The 18975-nt window shown below is 52.5% G+C and overlaps 1 protein-coding gene across 1 annotated transcript in view; it reads left to right on the top strand.

The window, feature by feature from the left end:
* The window catches only part of SECISBP2 (SECIS binding protein 2), a 46641-nt gene that overhangs the window by 8056 nt on the left and 19610 nt on the right, over nt 1-18975 (top strand). Inside the window, exons 6-10 of the mRNA XM_032866418.1 lie at nt 2462-2543; nt 4228-4430; nt 6881-7006; nt 8177-8266; nt 9502-9634. Of these exons, the coding sequence (XP_032722309.1) occupies nt 2462-2543; nt 4228-4430; nt 6881-7006; nt 8177-8266; nt 9502-9634 (634 nt within the window). The remainder of the gene's footprint in view (nt 1-2461; nt 2544-4227; nt 4431-6880; nt 7007-8176; nt 8267-9501; nt 9635-18975) is intronic.

Raw genomic sequence — 18975 nt, 5'->3', positions numbered from 1 at the left:
CTAGTACAGCTGATTCTAAAAGAATCGTCGAATGCGCCTCCTGGTGCTTGCTCGCTGCGGGGGGCAGGGGGCGGGCTCCGGCACGGTCCGCTGCATAGACGGCCCCCGGTGGTCCCCTCACTCCCAGCAGTGCATTCCGACAGCACGTTTGCAGTAGAGACAAACGGATTCTTTCAGTCCGGCAGTAGTATGTCAGACTGCGCAGGGTAGCCTCCGATTTTTCCAGGCTTTCTCTCCGTACCGCTCTCATTGACGCCATCACAAGCTCAGCAGAAGCATAATCACTGTGTGTTTTGTTTGCCATTTAATGATTTTTAAAATACGCCGTGCTCCGCATTTGGTCTTGGAGTTTCAGTCCATCCAGCTTCTAGGAAAAAGCATCCTGAGGTTAGTAGTCCCTAAGGTGGCTTCTCACCAGTTTCTGCCAAGAGAGGGTGGGAGGGCGAGGAGGAGGACACGTGGAAGGAGCCCCACGGCCACCTAGCGGTGGAATGGTGGGGGCTCTGCTTCTTCAAATGCGCTTGGGTGCCGGGCCACTGACACCCAGCGGCGGGCAGGGTGGCTTGCCATGTGCAGAAGGTACCGCATCCTGCACGCATTGACTATGATGCTGTGCGCCGCGGCGCGTGTCTCTGTGGCTTAGCCGTGACGAGGGAGGCAGGCCGGCCGGCCGGGCTAGAGGACTCTGGTTTGGCAGCTGTGTGACCCCTTTGGTCCTGCTGCGTGTGTGGAGTAGCTGAGGCTCGAGGGGCTGCCCGTCTGCATCCCTGGTGGTCAGTGCGTAACCCAAGCCTGTGAGCCTGTGGGGAAGTAGGACAGGCCGGCAGGGAGCTGTTGTATCATGGTCACCGGCCACACACGTGTCCGGACACGAAGTGAGGCACGTGGCACCGGGAGGAGGGGTCCGTCTGGACTCCTTGCCTGAGGATGCGTTCACACTCTTGAGTTATACGGGGACTTCTAACTTCTTCTTGTAGAACAGACTTTTCTCACTATTTAAGGGGTATCTTTGACCATGAGAAATTTTTAAAACAGCTGACCCTGAACAGCAGGGGTTTGAGCTGCATTAGACATGTGTGTTTTTGATAAACACAGGATAGTATGTAAACGTTTTCTCTTCCTCGTGACTCTTAGTGATTTTCTCTTTCGCTTACTGTACTGTTAGGATACAGGATGTGTGCGCTGTGGTGTTAACTCTTTATGTGGTCGGTCGGGGTTCTGGTCAGTAGTAGGCTGTTAGTCATTTTGGGGGGTCAGAAGTTCCATGTGGAGTTTCGACTCTCCAGGGGTCAGCACCCCAACCCCCATGTTGCTCAAGGGTCACCTCTAACTGTGTGAAGTTGTTCAAGAGAAAACCATGTTAATCACCTAAATCTTTTTTTAATGGTGCAATGTGGGGCCTGAGGGGATCCCCTCAGTTTGAAGATAGGCACATGTAGGACTTTGTGTTTGAGTTTTTAAGACTTTTGGCATTTTTCCATGTCATTAAGTAGTTTCTGAAAACCTGTAGCACTGACCCTTGATGGATGTGTGTAATTTCTGTAACGCTCTCGGACAGGTGAGCCATGGTGAGCAGGTAAGTTGTATTCAGAGAACGGGCTGTTTCAGTAATTTTACTTCTTGTTACTGGGCTCCGATTTAATGAATCGGACAAGTGGGAAAAGTTTGGAAGGCTCTGAGCTTTAGAATTGAAGCCCGTTCAGATCTGAATGGATCACTTTCCTTTTGCCCTGAGTGCTGTGCTCACCCCGAGCTCACCCCGACGTCTGTCTTCGTGTGCTCACCCGCCCGTGTGTCATTTGCTGCCTCATGTCCTTGTACATTTGTTGTCTCTGTGGACCTTCTCAGGGATTTTTTGGGACTTCGGTGCATGGCCATGGTGCACGGTGCCCCCCCGCCGCCAACCCCAGGCAGGGGCCCTGTGGCCTCACATGGTGGAGGCACACTTGTGCTGATGCAGAACTTGTCTGTTATGTAGTTTAGGAAGTTGTGTGGTGCGCGTGCTCTGATCCCCTCCGTGGGGCCTGTTCTCCCACTGGCAGGGAAGTAGGGCGACACTGCGGGCTCAGCTGAACACTGTGGGTGGTTTCTCCTACAAGGAGTGAAATTTGATGTTACATATGTTTTTACTTTTTTGGGATCTTTTTTTTTTTTTTTTAGAGCTTGAGAGCTGGGAGGGGGCGTGATGGGACGGGCAGAAGGAGAGGGAGAGAGGGAATCCTAAGTAGGCCCCACACCCAATGCCGTGCCCGACGTGGGGCTCAGTCTGACATCCCTGAGATCATGACTTGAGCTGAAACCAGGAGTCGGAGGCTCAACAGACTGTGTCACCCAGGCAACCTGGAATTTTTAATTAGCATTTATTTTGGAGATTTTACAAGTGGCAGGGGAAGCTGTATTTAAAAATTAAGTGATTACTTTCAGTTTGAAATAGTTAAGAAGATGCTGGTTTGCCTTTTAGGGTGAAGGGGCGGTGAGAAGCACGGGCGCAGCTGAGTCCATGACCAGCCGCGCTGTGGCCCGGCCCTCTTCCTGCACCAGAGGTAAGAGGGGCTGCCGCGGCTTTAAGATAGCAGCACCCGGTTGTGCCGGCCCAGTGCCTTAGAAGGGGTTTTGTTCTGAAGCCTTATCTAAGACAGCTGATGGGTGCGGACAAAGTGGTCTCACCGTGAGAAGCTGTGAGTGATACATGAGATCCCACATCGTTGGGCGAGGAGTGTAGATTGGGAGCGAAGAATTCCAGGTGAAACGTCTGGTTTGTTCAGTTAAGGGAGAAATTTTATGAACCCAGAAATGACTATTTCCCGAAGTGTAGCCTGCACCAGTGGTTCCCATAGTTCTAGGTAGCAGGACCCCTCAGCACCCTTTAAAAAGCCCCAGAGAGCTTCTGTTTATTTGCACAATAGTGATTCGTAGTCACAGTATTCAAAGTTAAAACTGAGAATTTCTTAAAATTACTTCATTATTCTCTTACAAGTAACAATGATAAACCATTACCTCTTAATGTAGCATTTTTTTTTTTTTAAGATTTATTTATTTATTGGAGAGAGGAGGAGAGCGGCAGGGAGAGAGAATCTCAGGCAGACTCCCTGCCAAGCACAGAGCCCAGCACGGGGCTCAATCCGAGGACTCCCAAGACTGACCTGAGCGGAAGTCAAGAGTCAGATGCTCAACTGACTGAGCCGCCCCGGTGTCCCAACATAGCATATTGTTATGAAAAATAGCTTTTCCAAAGTTAGACCGTGGCGAAGAGAGCAGCATTTTTTATGTGTGCAACTCTGCAGCCGGCCCAGGGAGGCCTCGGGGCGTGGTGGTTTCACTGTCGCGCGTTGCGCGGCGTCCTGGAAACCCCACTGGACACTCAGGAGCAGGAGCGCGGGGCGGTGCAGGGCCCATTCCTCCCGTCGGGGAAATGGTTTTGACCTCGGACCCCTGGAAGGCTCTTGAGGGCCTCAGAGCGTACTTAGAGATCTGGCCGGGCTGCCCCAGAGTGATGTATCAGAGTGCGTTCAGTTAATCTGCCATTAACCTTTCTGAGCAGCTTGTCCTAACGAGACATTTTTACAGAATTATCCGTGATGTGTCCACAAGTGTGTGTTCTTTTCGGTTCTCAAGTGTGGTACATGGATGCTTTGGTAGAAACCTTCATATAAAAGGGGACTTGAATGGTGTGTAGTTCTGGCACAAAAGTGTTCCATCTCGTCCACTGGGGGGACACCACTGGCTGCCCAGGGTCGGCCCCGGTCCTCTTCTCTCCGGGCCGCCTGGGGAGAAGCGTGGCTGTACTTGGGCCTGAGGTTAAAAAAGAAGTTACCACTTGTTCTGGTAGCTGAGGACCATGATCTTTGACTTTCGGTGTTACTGGTACACAGCAAGGTTAGTAGGGCCAAAACTTGATCTTTGCCCTATTAATTTTTGTGTGTTTGTCATGTGGACCTAATTGTGGATTGTTACTTTTTAACCAGAACTATGGTTTGTCTACCCACCAGCACCCCCAAATTAAAGAGCCGGTTGCTAGGAAAATCACGCAGCCTGCAAGTTAACTCAGCACGCGTGCTCCCAGAAGAAAGCTTAGCAAATGCTCTAGTTTCCAAGAGAATGTTTTGAGCACCAGTCTGAATTTAATCATGCTCTGAGTAATGACCTCACGTAATGTGTGTTTAGAATTGCTAAGCGGTTTTATTTTACCGTTGGGATGGCTCACGCACTTTGGTTATCTTCGAGCAGAGCTCTCTTGGACACCAATGGGTTATGTTGTTCGGCAGACGCTCTCTGCAGAACCGTCTGCAGCCCCTAAAAACGTTGCTTCCACGGTAAACCTGGAGACGGTCGCTTCGTCAGCAGACCCTCAGAGCGTCAGTATGTCACGTCCTGAAGTTTTATCTTCGGATCCTTCCTGCAGAGAGAAACACGTCCACTCCGCTAAGAAGGTATGTGTCGTGTTGGCTTACGTTGGTCTTCTGTGCCCCCGGCTACAGATTTTTTTCTCCGATCCTAACAGTGTTGCATTCTGTGCTGTAGTCGCTAATGTGAGTCGGTTGTACTCGTGTCTTGAAGAAAGCAGACCCTCCGTCAGGGAACACAAGTGGTAGCTTTCCGAGTAAGGGGCGGCGTTGCTTTTCCACCCGTGCTCTTAAAGCACCTGTGACCCCGTTCTGGAGTCTTCAAAGGAGGGATGCTGCAGAGCTTCACACCGGCCTGTGGACCCTGCTCTCCGCCCCCTAGTCTTCCATCTGTTGTATTTAAATTGCTTTTACTTACTAGGGTGAGGCCAGCAAGACAGCTGAATTCCACCTCTTGTGGTCGCCTGGTGTAGGATACGGATTTCTGGTTGACGGAGCTGTAGTAAGAGCGCATCGCAGAATCCTTTTTCCATTTCAGTTCAGACGTTAAGCTGCCATTTTCATCGGTCGCTGGATTTATTTCTCCACGAGCCTTTCTTGTCTAGATTTTGTTCTTGGTTTTCATCGTGTGTGGGTACATTACTTTAGGTGGGGATGTGGCCGTGTTTGTTGACGTGCAGTGATGCCCTTTCTAAGAGAACAGTTTCTGCTCCCCAGAGTGTCACAGATCACCCCGAACAAACGGGGGCTGTGCTGACGGAGGGGAAGTGGCTGCTGACAGAACGAAGTCAGACCTGGGAGCCTGTCCTCACAGCTTATGAGCAACGTGAAGGACATGGGAGCCGCAGGCGAGACCCTCTCTGAGCACACGTGGAGCCACCAGCTGTGGGCATGTGGGCATAGGTGGCACGGCAGGGCTCAGGCTGGGGCTGCCGCTTGGCTGCCGTCTCGCTGTCTGAACCAGGCTTCCTCATGCACGGTTCAGATTCTCAGAGTTAATATTAATGATTTTGTTTTATTTTCCCATAACCTTTTTTTTTTTTTTTTTTTTTTAAAGATTACATTTAAGAGAGAGCGAGAGCACAAGCAGGGAGAACCAGGCTCCTTGCTGAGCAAGGAGTCCGATGCGGGGCTTGATCCCTGGGCCCTGGGATCATGACCTGAGCTGAAGACAGACTTTTAACCAACTGAGCCACGCAGGCGCCCCTAAAATTGACTTTCTAAATATAAGTGTGAGGAAAGTTTATTTTAGGAAAGTTCTAAGATAAAAATTTAGATCGCCTGTAGTCTTCCAACCCAGGGGTATGGTCTCCTGCGTAATGCGGGTGGTAGGGTCAGGATGGTGTTTCCCTCGGAAACTCTGTGTTGTGAGCTCTTATTACTGGAATAGCAAACGTAAGCCACAAAGAGCGACTTAGGACCGAGGCCGTCTTCCCTTTGTTGCCCGCTCCGTGGAAGCCTGTGTTAACGACAGGATATATATTCTACCTCAGGCTTCTCAGAACATCAGCACAGAGAGCTTTGTTTTTTAAGGTTTGTTTTTTTTTTCTTTTAAACAAAAATGAGACCATATGAGACCATTCTACACTCTCATCTTTCAGAGTTTACCTTTTCACTTCACAAGATGTCAGGGGCAGGTCCTCTAGGTCAGGAGTGAACGTTCTTAGGGACAGTCCCCGCCAGGGATAAAGCAGGGCCCCCGACGAGGAAAGGCCCTGCTCTCTGGTAGACCGGCGTGGCGCAGACTGGTCGCGATGAGTGCTCCGGAAGGCATGGCGGGGGACATGGAGACGGGCCGGCTCTTGAGCTGGAATGACAGCGCAGCCCTGGCCGGGTCCCGGGGTGAGGCCGAGGTGTGTTTGAGCTGACAGAGAGAGGGGGTGGGAGCTGTGGGGTCACATTCAGCAGGTGGGGGAGGGGCGCAGACGTTTTTCTGACTTGAAGGCTCCACAGGGGATGCAGATGTGTGATCGGGTTTAAGGACCACCAGGCTGTTAGGAATGGCCCCGTCCGGGTTTATTTTATTTACTTTATTTTTAAAGGCTTTGTTTATTAAAGAGCACTCAAAAGTGCGCATAAGCAGGGGGAGCACAGAGAGAGAGAGAAGCAGACTCCCCGCTGAGCAGGGAGCCCAATGTGAGACTTGATCCCAGGACGCTGGGATCATGACCTGAGCCGAAGGCAGCCACGGAACCCACCGAGCCACCCAGGCGCTCCCAGCACACCTGGATTTATGCCAAGACTTCGGGTTGGTATTAGAGATGGTCAAATGATCTCTTCCGGCCCAGAAGTAGGTATACCAAGTCTGCCAGTTTCAAAGTAATTGGATAGGACCGCTTTTTCAGCAGATTTCCTTTCCTTGAGAAATACTGTCCTGAGTGCTGGTCTTCGGAAAACAGAGGTGAGGAGCCCAGCTCTGAACAGAGCCGCCTTCTGGCTGAACAACTTGGTATCTCCAGTTTGCTCCGGTTCGTGGAAGGAAACATTCTAGCGAGCGTCTTGTAAACCCATGACTTTGCTGTGTTTTTTCTCTCTAGTCCAGAGCATCCCATGGTGGCGATCCTGACCAGAATGAAGCCTCCAGAAAGCACAAGAAAAAGAAAGAGAAGTCTAAATCAGAGTACGAAGTCCTGACGACGGTTCAGGAGCCGCCAAAGATTGAAGTACGCTTCTCTTTATTACGCTTTCGTGGTCTAAGGAGCGGGCCCGGCCCAGCAGACGTACAGACCGCACGGGCTTCCGGAGCGAGACTCTCCAGAGCCGCCTTCCGTGCTCCTCGCCCTGTGCTAAAGGGAATAGGTGCCCCCCGTGTTCCCCCCTTGGGCGGCCCCGCACGGCGGCAGGGTGCGTGCCCAGTCGAGAGCCGCGTGCCTGCGGGGAGAGCTGGTGCTGCGGGTGCCGTGGTGCTCACGCTGGCTCCTCGGTGTCTTGGTCACCTGTTTCTCCTTGCTTTGGCATGCTGGCGTTTGCAGGGTCTCCTTTTCTATCCAGAAATGTGACTGTAGCGTGCTTCACTCAGGAGGAAAATTAGAATCCCATAACTCCATCGTGGGCCCCGGCCGAGAGAATTCCACAGACCTGCAGAAGCCCTCTGGGCACTGTTCTGCGGTACCACAGGACAGCCCCTGTGCTGCGGGGAGTCGCCCCGGGTGCACACTCCGTGCCAGGCTCAGCCTGACTCCCGGTGCTCGGCGCTGCTGCCTGCCCTCCGGCTTAGGGCCAAACATGAGACTTTCCCACAAACCTGGGGGCTCCCAGAGCTCTTGGCGCACTCCCTTGAGGACACTAGGGTCGCGTGTGAAGACCTGTGATCCTGGCAGAGTGTTAATGATTTGGGCCCACAGATAATTCATGGAGTTCTGCTCCCCTCTCTCACGTCACTTCTCTGAGTCCTGTAAAATGCTAACAAAAGCATCTAAGGTGTTTTTAAATGACTTCACCATTGTCATTAGAGGGCTGTTGCCCTATTTTCTATTTCATTTCTATTTTCTAGTCTGGGAGCAGCGCACGGGACTAGGGCAGCACTCCCGAGACTAGACTGACGGGTAGTCTAATGGAAACGCAGTTGAAGGCTGGGTGCTTGAACACTGTGCCCGGGGGCCCAGGGCCCCCACAGCCTTGGGGCCCCCGCCCACTTGCTCTCTAGGGCAGTGGGATCGGAACTGTGGTCTTTAAATCAGTTTCTAAGAGTAAAACGGTTTGGGGAGGTTTGAGGTCCCCTTGTGAGCTCTGTGGGAGCTGGTGACAGAGAGCCCGGGCAAGGAACAGCTCGCACGTGGGCACACTTGGGTCTCGTGATCTGCAAAGAGCTCAGGGGTTTGTGGTTTACTTAGGATGCCGAGGAGTTCCCCAATCTGGCTGTTGCATCTGAAAGAAGAGAGAGAGTAGCGTCTCCGAGATGTCAGGCCAGAGAGCAGGCACAGGTAAGTTTTAGATTGACGCGGTCTTTGCTTTAGGCTTAACTCTTCCTGCTTAACTAAACTCTTGAGAAAAAAGTATCTTCCAGACTTCTTTATGTGCGAGAAAGGTGGTTTTGTTTTGATTTCTTTCTTCACTGGAGACTCACACGCAGGGTGTCGATGCTCTGAGCGCGCACGTTTTGTCACCGTCGTGAGAAGACTGCGGTACTGCCACTGCTGCATCAGGAGGCGGCACAGACTGCCTGGGGGTCTCCGACGGAGAGTGGGAAAAGTGGGCTGTTTATTTGGGAAACAGGAATTCCGTTGTGAGGTGGCAGAGTCTGACAAAACAAAAAGGAGACCCCCCTCCCCCCCTCGCAAATTTAACCCCGAGCGCTCAGTGCCAGGTGAAGAGGGGGCTCTCCTTGAGCCCCTGCCCCGCGGGGGATTCGCGGATGAACTTGTGATTCGTCATCCGGGTGGAGAACTCGCACACTTGGCCCCATTTCTTCTCGAGTCTCCAGCACTTTCATGTCATTTGGCCTTCTGGAGTGGGGTGGGATTTTCACATTTGTGAGCAGTAAGACTGAACATGGTGCAGATTCCCTGGGATTCCCGTGGTCCAGTTCGGTCCTCTCCTGTCCCTGCCCGCGGAGTCTCCGTAGCCACCTGTGTGGCACGTCGCGCTCGCCTGGTGACGTGGGCCCGCGGCTGGGCAGGAGAGGACGTGCCGAGGGCAGGTGTGCTGCGGCTGCCCGTGTCCTCAGACCCCTTTCAGAGTAGCATGTGTTTCCAGTAGAGCACACTTCGTGCCTAAATTCCACGCCCGCCGCATGCATTTCGGACTTGTGTAAATTCTTGGTCCCAGCCCTCTGATTTCGTGGCATCCGATTGGCTCCCCGAGGCAGTCGGAAGTTGCGTGGTGCCCGTGAGTCAGTTACAGCAATCAGTTGGCCTCACTCACGGACTCCCGTTGCCACAGACTCCGCACGCGTCCTGGTGTCCTACCTGGAGGTGTGCGCCTTTCACCGTGCGGGTGCAGACCGAGACCTGGGGCTGGGAGGGGAGGGGGAAGAAACCACCGCAGTCACCTTGAAAGATGATGTGGGATTATCTGGATTTTTTTTTAATTTTTAGATTTCTAATGGTTGCTATAAATAGGTTTCATTTTATCTTTTATGACTTTTTGTTGTGAAGTGAAAAGCACGGTTTGTAAAATACGCCATCCTAAGAAAACTTCCGACTCTTTGATTCTTTAGAACAATTATAAAAATAGTGGAAAGAAGAGCCAGATTCCAGTGCAGTTGGATTTGGGGGGCATGCTGGCGGCCCTGGAGAAGAAGCAGCACTCTCAGAGCGCAAAGCCGTCCTCCAGACCCGTGGTGTTCTCAGGTAAGTGCAGCTTTCGGTCTCCGAGGGATGGCCGGGCGTCTGGCCGGCAGGCCGCTCCATGCCGGTCTCTGTAGTCAGAAGCGTGTGTGTGGTGGGGTCCGAGCGGCATGGCACTGGGGTAGGGAGAGAGATACTAGTGGGATAGCTTGGGAGTCCAGAAATAAACCGACATAACCATGGCCAGTGAGTTTTTGACCAAAATGTGTTCGTTAAAAGAAGAAGGAACAGTTTTGAAAAACGGTGCTGGGACAGCTGGATTTCCACCTGCTGGAGAAAGCCAGGCTCCCACCTCACCCCGCGTGCGGCGGTTCCCACGGAGCGATGACCCGATTCAAGCACAAGGCCTGCAGAGGCCTTAGAGGAACACGGGGGGGTGCCTGGGCGGCTCAGTCGGTGAAGCGTCCGAGTCTTGGTTTTGGTTCAGGTCGTGATCTCAGCTCGGGCTCGTGCTGGGCGGGGAGTCTGCTCGGGACTCTCTCTCAAAACAAAAAGTAAATTTCACGACCTGTGCTTAGGCAGTGGGTTTTTAGCTAGGACGCCAAAAGCACAGGCCACAAAAGCAAAAATAGATAAACAGGATTACATCAAAAACAAGGATTTTTGCGTAGTAAGGGACATTATCAAAAAAACGAGAAGAATTTACTTACAGAAAGCGAGAAAATGTTTGCAAATCATATACCTGATAAGGATTTGCTGTCCAGAGACCTACGAAATCCTCCTACAGCTCGACATTAAGCACCCACTAAAAACAGGCAGAGGACTTGACGGTGCTCCGCAGGAAGACACTCGCGTGGCCGGTAACACGTGAGAAGCTGCCGGACGCCCTCAGTCTAGACGAGCCGAGCCAGCGCCGCAGGGAGCTGGTTCTTCGTGCCTGCCGTGGTAGCTGTCGTCGGAAATTTGGAGAAACGGGGGAGGGCGAGACCGCTTTGGGAGGCCGTCCGGCAGCTCCTCAGGACGCTGGACCCGGCCCCTCGCAGGCCCCTGCTCACAGCAGCAGCCTCCCGAAGAGCTGAAAAGGAAACAGCCCCTGGTGTTTTCGGCACAAACGGGTCACCAGGGTGCGGCCCGGCCTTCGTGCCGCCTGCCGCGACCTGCATGACTGTGCTCTCGTTCTCCGAGATGAGCCCGCAGCCACGGGCCCGCGCTCCGGGAGAGATCCGGAGTAGATAGTCCCCGAGAGGCCTGCAGGGTTCCTGGGCTGGAGGCTGTGGGGAGCTACTGCTCCGTGGGGACAGACTTGCAGTGTGGGGCCCGGGAGCCGTTGGGGAATAGGAGGGCATGGTGGTCGCACAGCACTGAATGGAGTTGGCGCCCCTGGACCGGGTGCTCAGGGCCGGTTACAGTCCGGATTCTTGCCGGCTCCTTCCTGTGACGGTTTGAGACAGGGCAGGGGAGTGTTGTGCACTCACGTGCTCACGAGCCTAGAGTATGTACCACGTGGCCCCTCAGGGAAGAGCTGGCTGACCCTGACCTGTCCAGCCGCGAGTGTTTGATTTTTTCCGCTGCATTTCAGAGTTGCAGACCTGGGTGGATACCACCGCGCGGTGCTCCGCGTGCGTCTCACCGACCCGAGCGTGCCGTGGACTAGTCTTTGTGGCTCTTCCCGTCTTTGGAGGGGAGCCGTGTATAGTGCGACGCACAGGTCACAGGCCTGTCCTCGCAGGGGAACCCAGGCTCCGTCCCCACCCTTGGACGCTCCCTTAGCCCCGCCCGGCAGGTCCCTGTGCATCCCAGTTCCTCTTTCCCGTTGACGGGCTCCTACTGCCTAGGCTTCCTGTGAGGCTTCCTTCACTCGTCCGGTGTTTTCACATGTACTCCTGCTGTCTGTATGTGTCCGTAGTTCCTTTTGTTTTTTTGGTTTTGCTTATTTAATTTTTAAAAATTTTTTATCTGTTAGAGCGAGCGCGTGCTCAGGAGCAGGGGCAGAGGGGGAAGCAGGCTCCCCGCTGAGCTGGGGGCCGCTGTGGGACTCGGTCCCAGGACCCGGGGATCGTGACCTGAACTGCAGGCAGAGGCTTTGCTGACTGAGTCATCCAGGCACCCCCGTTTTTTGTTTCTCATTCAGGTGAAATTCAGGTCCCATCAGAGGACCTGTCCTGAGGCGGGCCGGTCAGCGGCGTGAGTCCGTCCGCAGTGTCGCGTGGGCTCGTTTTCCTGGTTCCGCGCTTCCGTCCTGCCAGGGGAGCCCACCTGCTAAGCTCCCCGTTTCCCCAGCTCCTGGCGACCCCCGGTGTGCATTTTCTCTGCGGATTTACCTCTTCTGACAGGTGGAAACGGGACGGTGCACCTTGTGACCTTTTGTGTGTGTGTGTTTCCACTTGGCTGAGCGCCTCACACGTTTACCCGTGTTGGCGCGTCCGCGCTGGGCTCGCGCTCGTGGCTGACTCGTACTCCTTGGGCCGCGGTGCGTTTACCCAGTCGTCTTCTGCTGATGGACACGGAGGTTGTCTCCACCTCTGGCCGCTGTGACTGGTGCCTTTGTACCTTTCAGGTGACAGCATTTGAGTCCCCGTGTTTGATTCTCTGGGAGCGCAGCGCTGGGGCGTGCGGTCGGGATCTGTTCACAGACTCGCGGGGCCTGTCTCGGAGCCTGGTGCTGCGCCCAGCAGTACCGCAGAGCCGGCCGGTCCCGCAGCCTCGCCACCATTTGGTCATGTCGACGTCAGTTGTAGCCTTTCTGGGGGATCGGGGTGGCGGTGGCGTATTTTTGAAGCTGAAACGTCGCAGTGCCATGGGTCATACCGTGCGGGCTGCCGGCTGGTACGCAGCGAGCATTTCTACGCGTTCCGTGGCTGCGGCAGAAGGAAGCTCGCGTGGCAGCCCCACGGTGGCGTGGACCGCTGGCCTTGCGCCCGGCCTTCCAGCTCCGCACGCGGGGAACTGAGCCGAAGCACCGCGGGTGGGGCAGCCGTACGAGCGTGGCCCTTGTGCCGCGTCCCCGGGGCCCCGTGGTGGGCCACGGGCAAGTGCGCGGAGCGGTCAGGCTGCGGGCCCATCTCAGACCTGGGTCCCTGGGGATGGGGTCAGGGTTGGGGAAGACATGTTTTTAGCAACGACACGAGAGGATGTTTTGTTTTGTCCTTGTTTCCATCACGGAAACTAACCGAAGGTGGACGGAGTGCAGGGCAGCCTGCCGCGTGGCCGCTCCGTAGGTCCGGCCGTTGTCAGCTCTGTGCCACTCCCGTCACGTCTGTGACCTGACTTTTTGTTTCTCGGGAGTGCTTTTCAGCGACTGGTAGATGTTAATGGCATTTCCTGCGCAGGTACCTCGGTGGGCCCGTCTGACCGACAGTGGCTGCGTGTTGCCCGGACCCCGCGGCCATCCTCTGTCGCTCTTAGGGCGCATTTCTCACCGGCCTCCACTGTCCGGTCTGTATTTGAGTTTCCCTGGTTGTCTCCGTGACGTCGGTCGCTTTATTCCCGGCAGGACCCGCCGCTGGGAGCCCGCGAGTCTGAGTGCCCACGCGCCGGAGCTCGGGACCGCGGCCCTTCTGTGGCCTTGCCTGCACGTTGCTCTTCTCCGCTGCTTTGCGGAAGGCCCGTAGGGGGCCGATCGCGCACGGGGTCGTTTTCAGACCAGTCCAGCTGCCTTGGGGGCGTGGGTGACTCCTGCATTGCCTGTTGGCAGAGGCGGCTTTCCTCGGCAGATAGCAGGGCTCGTTCTGTGTGCTCTGGCGGGGGCGAGGCGGGTGTGGCCACAGGAGACGGAGTCGTGCAGGCCGGGTCCTCCAGGCGGGCGCAGCTGGCGGGTCAGCGCCAGTGCAGGCGGCAGGCCGAGGTCGGGGGGGGTGGGGGGACTGTGTAGGGCTGGTCCGCGTGCTACTTGCACGAGCTCTGGGCTGGAGGCATCCGGCGCTGCCTGGCCCCCGGGCACGGGGGGTCTGGCTCGGGGGGTGGGGGGGGCTGGCTTGCGTGACTGGACCCTCAGGTGACTCTAAGAACCGGCCGGCCCAGGAGGGCCACTGTTCCCTTTGCTGAAAGCTGTGAAGATGTCAAAGCAGCATGGTGAACGGAGAGCGCACGAACCTCGTGCGGGGCCTCGCTCGTGGGTCAGGGCAGGAGTCCCTCAGCCTCCTGTTTCTCAGAGCAGGTCCCTGAGTGCCTGCAGCGGCGTGGAGAAGTCTGGAAGACTTTCAGCCACTCTCCGGTTCTGCGGGGTGCAGCCTCCGGGGAGCCCGCGGGGGGCTGTGGGAGCTGTGGACCGAGCCTTCCAGACCTTCAGCAGAAGGAGAAAGCCGGAAGGCAGAGGAAGGGTCCTGTGAGGGTCCGGGATGGCTCTTTTGGGGCTAGGTTCAAGCTGGACCTTTTAGGTGGGCTTGTGTGTGAAATAGCAGCTGAGCAGAGGCGGGAGCCCTCCGTCAGATCAGAGTTGTTTTAAAGAAGCATCTTCTGGTTTGGTTTACAGACCCCACTGAGGTGGAGGAGAAATAGAAACTTTAAAATTGGCCAGTCAGGGGTGCCTGGCGGGGGGCTCAGTGGGTTAAAGCCTCTGCCTTCGGCTCAGGTCATGATCTCAGGGTCCTGGGATCGAGCCCCGCATCGGGCTCCCTGCTCAGTGGGGAGTCTGTTTCCTCCTCTCTCTCTCTCTCCGCCTGCCTCTCAGCCTGCCTGTGATCTCTGTCAAATAAATAAATAAAATATTAATTAAAAAACTCTAAAAAATTGTCCAGTCAGAAACTAAGAAGATAATTCTAATTACATGTGACTAAAAATACATAATACAGATGGTCATATCATTCTAAAATATTTTTAAGAGGCAAGTTTTATATTTTCCAGTTCAGGTCACCTTTTTTTTTTTTTTGTAATTGTGTTACGTTAGTTACTGTACAGTACATCATTAGTTTCTGATGTGTTCCGTGTTTCCTTGTGTGCATAGAACACCCAGTGCTCCATGAATCCTTGCCCTCCTTAATACCCACTGCCAAGCCAAGCCATCCCCCCACCCCCGCCCCTCCAAAACCCTTAGGTTGTTTACTGGAGGTCATAGTTTCTCGTGGTTCTTCTTCCTCCCTCTCCAGTTTCCTCCCCTTCACTTTTCCCTCCTTTCTCCTAATGTCCTCTGTGGTTTTCCATGTGCTCCCCAAGTAAGTGAGACCATATGATAACGGACTCTCTCTGCTTGACTTTCCACTCAGCACAGTCTCCTCCAGTCCCGCCATGTTGAGGCAGAAGTTGGGTGTTCATCCTTTCTGACGGCTGCGTAACACTCTGTTGTATATATGGACCACATCATCTTTATCCATTTGTCTGTTGAAGGGCATCTTGGCTCTTCCCACAGTTTGGCGACCGTGGCCATTGCTGCTATGAACATTGGGGTGCATGTGGCCCTTCTGTTCACTACATCTGTATCTTTGGGGCAAATACCCAGTAGTGCAATTGCAGGGTCATAGGGAAGCTCTATTTTTAATTTTTTTTTTTTTAAGATTTTATTTATTTATTTGACAGACAGAGATCACAAGTAGGCAGAGAGGCAGGCAGAGAGAGAGGGGGAAACAGGCTCGCTGCTGAGCAGAGAGCCCGACGTGGGGCTCGATCCCAGGACCCTGGGATCATGACCTGAGCCAAAGGCAGTGACTTTAACCCACTGAGCCACCCAGGCGCCCCCCTATTTTTAATTTTTTAAGGAATCTCTCCACTGTTTTCCAAAGTGGCTGCACCAACTTGCATTCCCACCAACAGTGTAAGAGGGTTCCCCTTTCTCCACATCCTCTCCAACACACGTTGTTTACTGTCTTGTTGATTTTGTTCAATCTGACCGGTGTAAGGTGGTATCTTAGTGTGGTTTTGATTTGAATCTGCCTGATGGCCAGTGATGATGAACATTTTTTCATGTGTCTGATAGCCATTTGTATGTCTTCTTTGGATAAGTGTCTGTTCATGTCTTCTGCCCATTTTTTGACGTGATTATCTGTTTTGGGGGTGTTGAGTTTGAGGAGTTCTTTATAGATCTTGGATATCAGCCCTTTGTACTGTCATTTGCGAATACCTTCTTCCATCTCAGGTCACATTTTTAAGTAGTTTCAGGTTGTTGCATTGTGAGGCTGGGATTTTGATAATATTGAAATGATGTTTTGGCCAGAGTCCCAGGAATGCCCAGATCCTGATGTGCCTGTCACCTTCCCTTTTGACATTACTAATGGAATCATCTTTCCCGTGAAAAGTAAAAACCAGTTAAGAGGAATTCAGGGTTTCTCTTCCTTCTTAGCTGAGCCAGTGCTGAATAGCTCCCGGCAGAGCTTGCTGGCTAGAACACAGCTCAGAGGGCTTTGGGCTTGAGTCTGTTCTCGACCCCAGATCAGGTCTGCCCACCTGGTTGCCATGGTGATGAGGAGAGTGGTGCCTTTACCAGCGGCACAGGGAGGACTAGCCCTGGTTACTTAGCAGATGGTGCCTTGAAATCTACAGTGTGTTTCTTTTAGACAGCAGATGGCCACATTGTTCTTCCTTATGTGGTGGGACAGTCTCTGCTCTTGAGTGGAATGGCTCCTTCATTCACATTTAATGTAATTGTTACTGTGGTTGGATTTACATCTGCTGTTTTGCTGTTTTTTTTAATTCTCGGTTCCTCTTTATTTATTTATTTTTTATTTTTTTAAAGATTTTATTTAGTTATTTATTTGACAGAGATCACAAGTAGGCAGAGAGGCAGGCAGAGAGAGAGAGAGGAGGAAGCAGGCTTCCTGCTGAGCAGAGAGCCCGATGTGGGGCTCGATCCCAGGACCCTGGGATCATGACCTGAGCTGAAGGCAAAGGCTTTAACCCACTGAGCCACCCAGGTGCCCCTCGGTTCCTCTTTCAATTGTCTTCTTTTATGTTAAGTGAATAATTTTATTTTTATTTATTTATATTATTTATATATTTGTTTATTTTTAGCAGGGAGAGGCAGACAGAGAGGGAGAGAGACAATCCTAAGCAGGCTTCATGCCTGGGGCTGGATCCCACGATCCTGAGATCATGACCTGAGCTGAAATCAACAGTGTGACTCTTAACCGACTGAGCCACCCGGGTGCCCCAAGTAAATACTTTCCGAGTACCATTTTGAATCCTTCATTTATTTTTTCTTTACTTAAAAAAAATAATTTTCTCAAAAATAGGTAAGCAAGCGGTTGCTCATGAATAAGGAAAGTGATTGATTGCTCTAGGAATTACAGTATCCGTCTGGGTTTCTGCACTGGAGAAGCTTTACGCCAGTGTAACTCTTGTCTCCCTCTCTCTCTCTGGGCTGTTGTTGGCGTCTGTGTCATGCGTGGGTATTCATCAGAAGATGGTGCTGTAAACATTGCCCGATGCTTTCATGTCTTTTGAGGAAACTAAGACAAGTACTGAGAGAAGGATTTTATGTTTTCCAGCTTTATTCACGATTGTTAGTGTTCAGGATCTGTCCCTCTGGGGTCAGATACCGCCCATTGGCACTTCTTCAGCATTTCTCCAGAAGGCCTTCCTCTTGTATCGTACAGGAGTTCTGCTGAGCAGCAAGTCCTCTCATGCTTTGTCTGTCTAGGAACATCTCTATTTTGCATTCGGTTTTGGAAGGATAGTTTTGCTGGATATAGAATTGCTTCTTGGTAGTTTCTTCTCCCTCATTACAGGCATTCCTTGGAGATACCACGGGTGTGCAATAAAGTGAATATCGCAGTAAAGCAAGTCAAATGAATTTTTGGTTTCCTAGGGCGTATAAAAGTCATGTTGACACTGAACTGTAGTCCACTAAGTGCAACAGTGTTGTGTCTAAAAAATAATGTACATATCTTATTTTTAAAAAATTTCTAAAAAATGCTTACCATCATCTGAGCATTCAGGAGCCATAATCTTTTTGCTGGTGGAGGGTCTTGTCTGCTGTTTAAGGCTGCCGACCCATCGGGGTGGTGGCAGCTGTGGCCGTTTCCGAAAGTAAGACAACCCTGGAGTTTGCTGCATGGACTGACTCTTCTTCCAGGACCAGTTTCTCTGTAGCCTGTGATGCTGTATGGTAGCGTTTTACCCACAGCAGAACTTCTTTCACAACTGGAGTACAGGATGCCTGGGGGGCTCAGTCGGTGAAGCGTCGACTTTGGCTCGGGTCATGATCTCAGGGTTCTGGGATCGAGCCCTGAGTTGGGCTCCCTGCTTGTGTCTCTCCCTCTGTTCCCCACCCCACCAAGCTTGTACTCTCTCTCAAATAAATAAAACCTTAAAAAACCCCCCAAAACTGGGGTCCATCCTCTCCAACCCTGTTGCTGCATTACAGCTGCATTCGTGTGATATTCTAAATCCTTTGTTGTCACTTCAACAGTCTTCACGGCATCTTCAACGGGTGTAGATTCCATCTCATGAAACCACTTTCTTTGCTTGTAAGAAGCAAGTCCTCGTCTGTTCAGGGTTGATCACGGGATTCTAGCAGTTTCCCGTCTTCAGGCCACACTTCTGATCCGCTTCTCCTGCTGTTTCCCCCACATCTGCAGTGACTTCCTCCACCGCCGTCTTGAACCTCTCAAAGCCACCCATGAGGGCTGGAATCAACTTCTTCCAAATTCCTGTTGATGTGGATAGTTTGAGCTCTTCCAGATAGTGAATCATTTCCAGGATGTTTTCGGTTCGCTGTTCCCTGACCCATCGGAGCAGTCCCTGTCTGTGGTAGCCACAGCCTTACGAAATGTATTTCTTTAAAAATAAGACTCGAAAGTCACGATAACTCCTTGATCCATGGGCCGCAGAATAGATATGTTCCCAGCATGAGAACAGTGTTAATCTTGTTAATCTTCCCAGAGCTCTTGAGTGGCGAGTTGCACTGTTAATGAGCGGTTCTCTTTTGAGCGGAATCTTTTTTCTGAGCCACAGGTCTCAACAGTGAGCGTAAAGCCGTGAGCCGCGTGGTAAACAGACGCGCGGGCCCCAGGCTCTCTCCTTCCATGTAAAGATGACAGGCAAAGCAGATGTAGCATGATTTATTCCCCCTCACTTCCTGGAGGCTTCCCGTGGAGCGGCCCGACACTTGTTTCAGGTGTGCGGTGCAGATTGAGCAGGCCGGTGCGTCGCTCGGTGCGTACGCTTGTAAACCCCATCGCCCGTTTCACCCGTTCCCTACCCAGCTCTCCTCTGGTGACCGTCCGTTGGTTTCGTATAATTAAGAGTTTGTGTCTTCGTCCGTTGGTTTCGTATAATTAAGAGTTTGTGTCTTTTCTTTTCCTTTGGCTCTTAAATTTCACATGAGCTGAGTGAACTCATATTATTTGTCGTGGTCTGCCTTATTTCGCTATTGTTACACTGTCTGGATCCATCCTCTTGTTGCAAATGGCAAGATTTCCTTTATTTTCTTTTCATGGTTAAGTAATATTCCAGTGTATGTATGATATACCACG

Source organism: Lontra canadensis, unplaced genomic scaffold (genome assembly GCF_010015895.1).
Source record: "Lontra canadensis isolate GAN:19392208 unplaced genomic scaffold, GSC_riverotter_1.0 scaffold31, whole genome shotgun sequence".
NCBI lineage: Eukaryota > Metazoa > Chordata > Mammalia > Carnivora > Mustelidae > Lontra > Lontra canadensis.
Note: the sequence above shows the minus strand (reverse complement) of the source record. Positions and strands in the feature narration are given on the sequence as shown.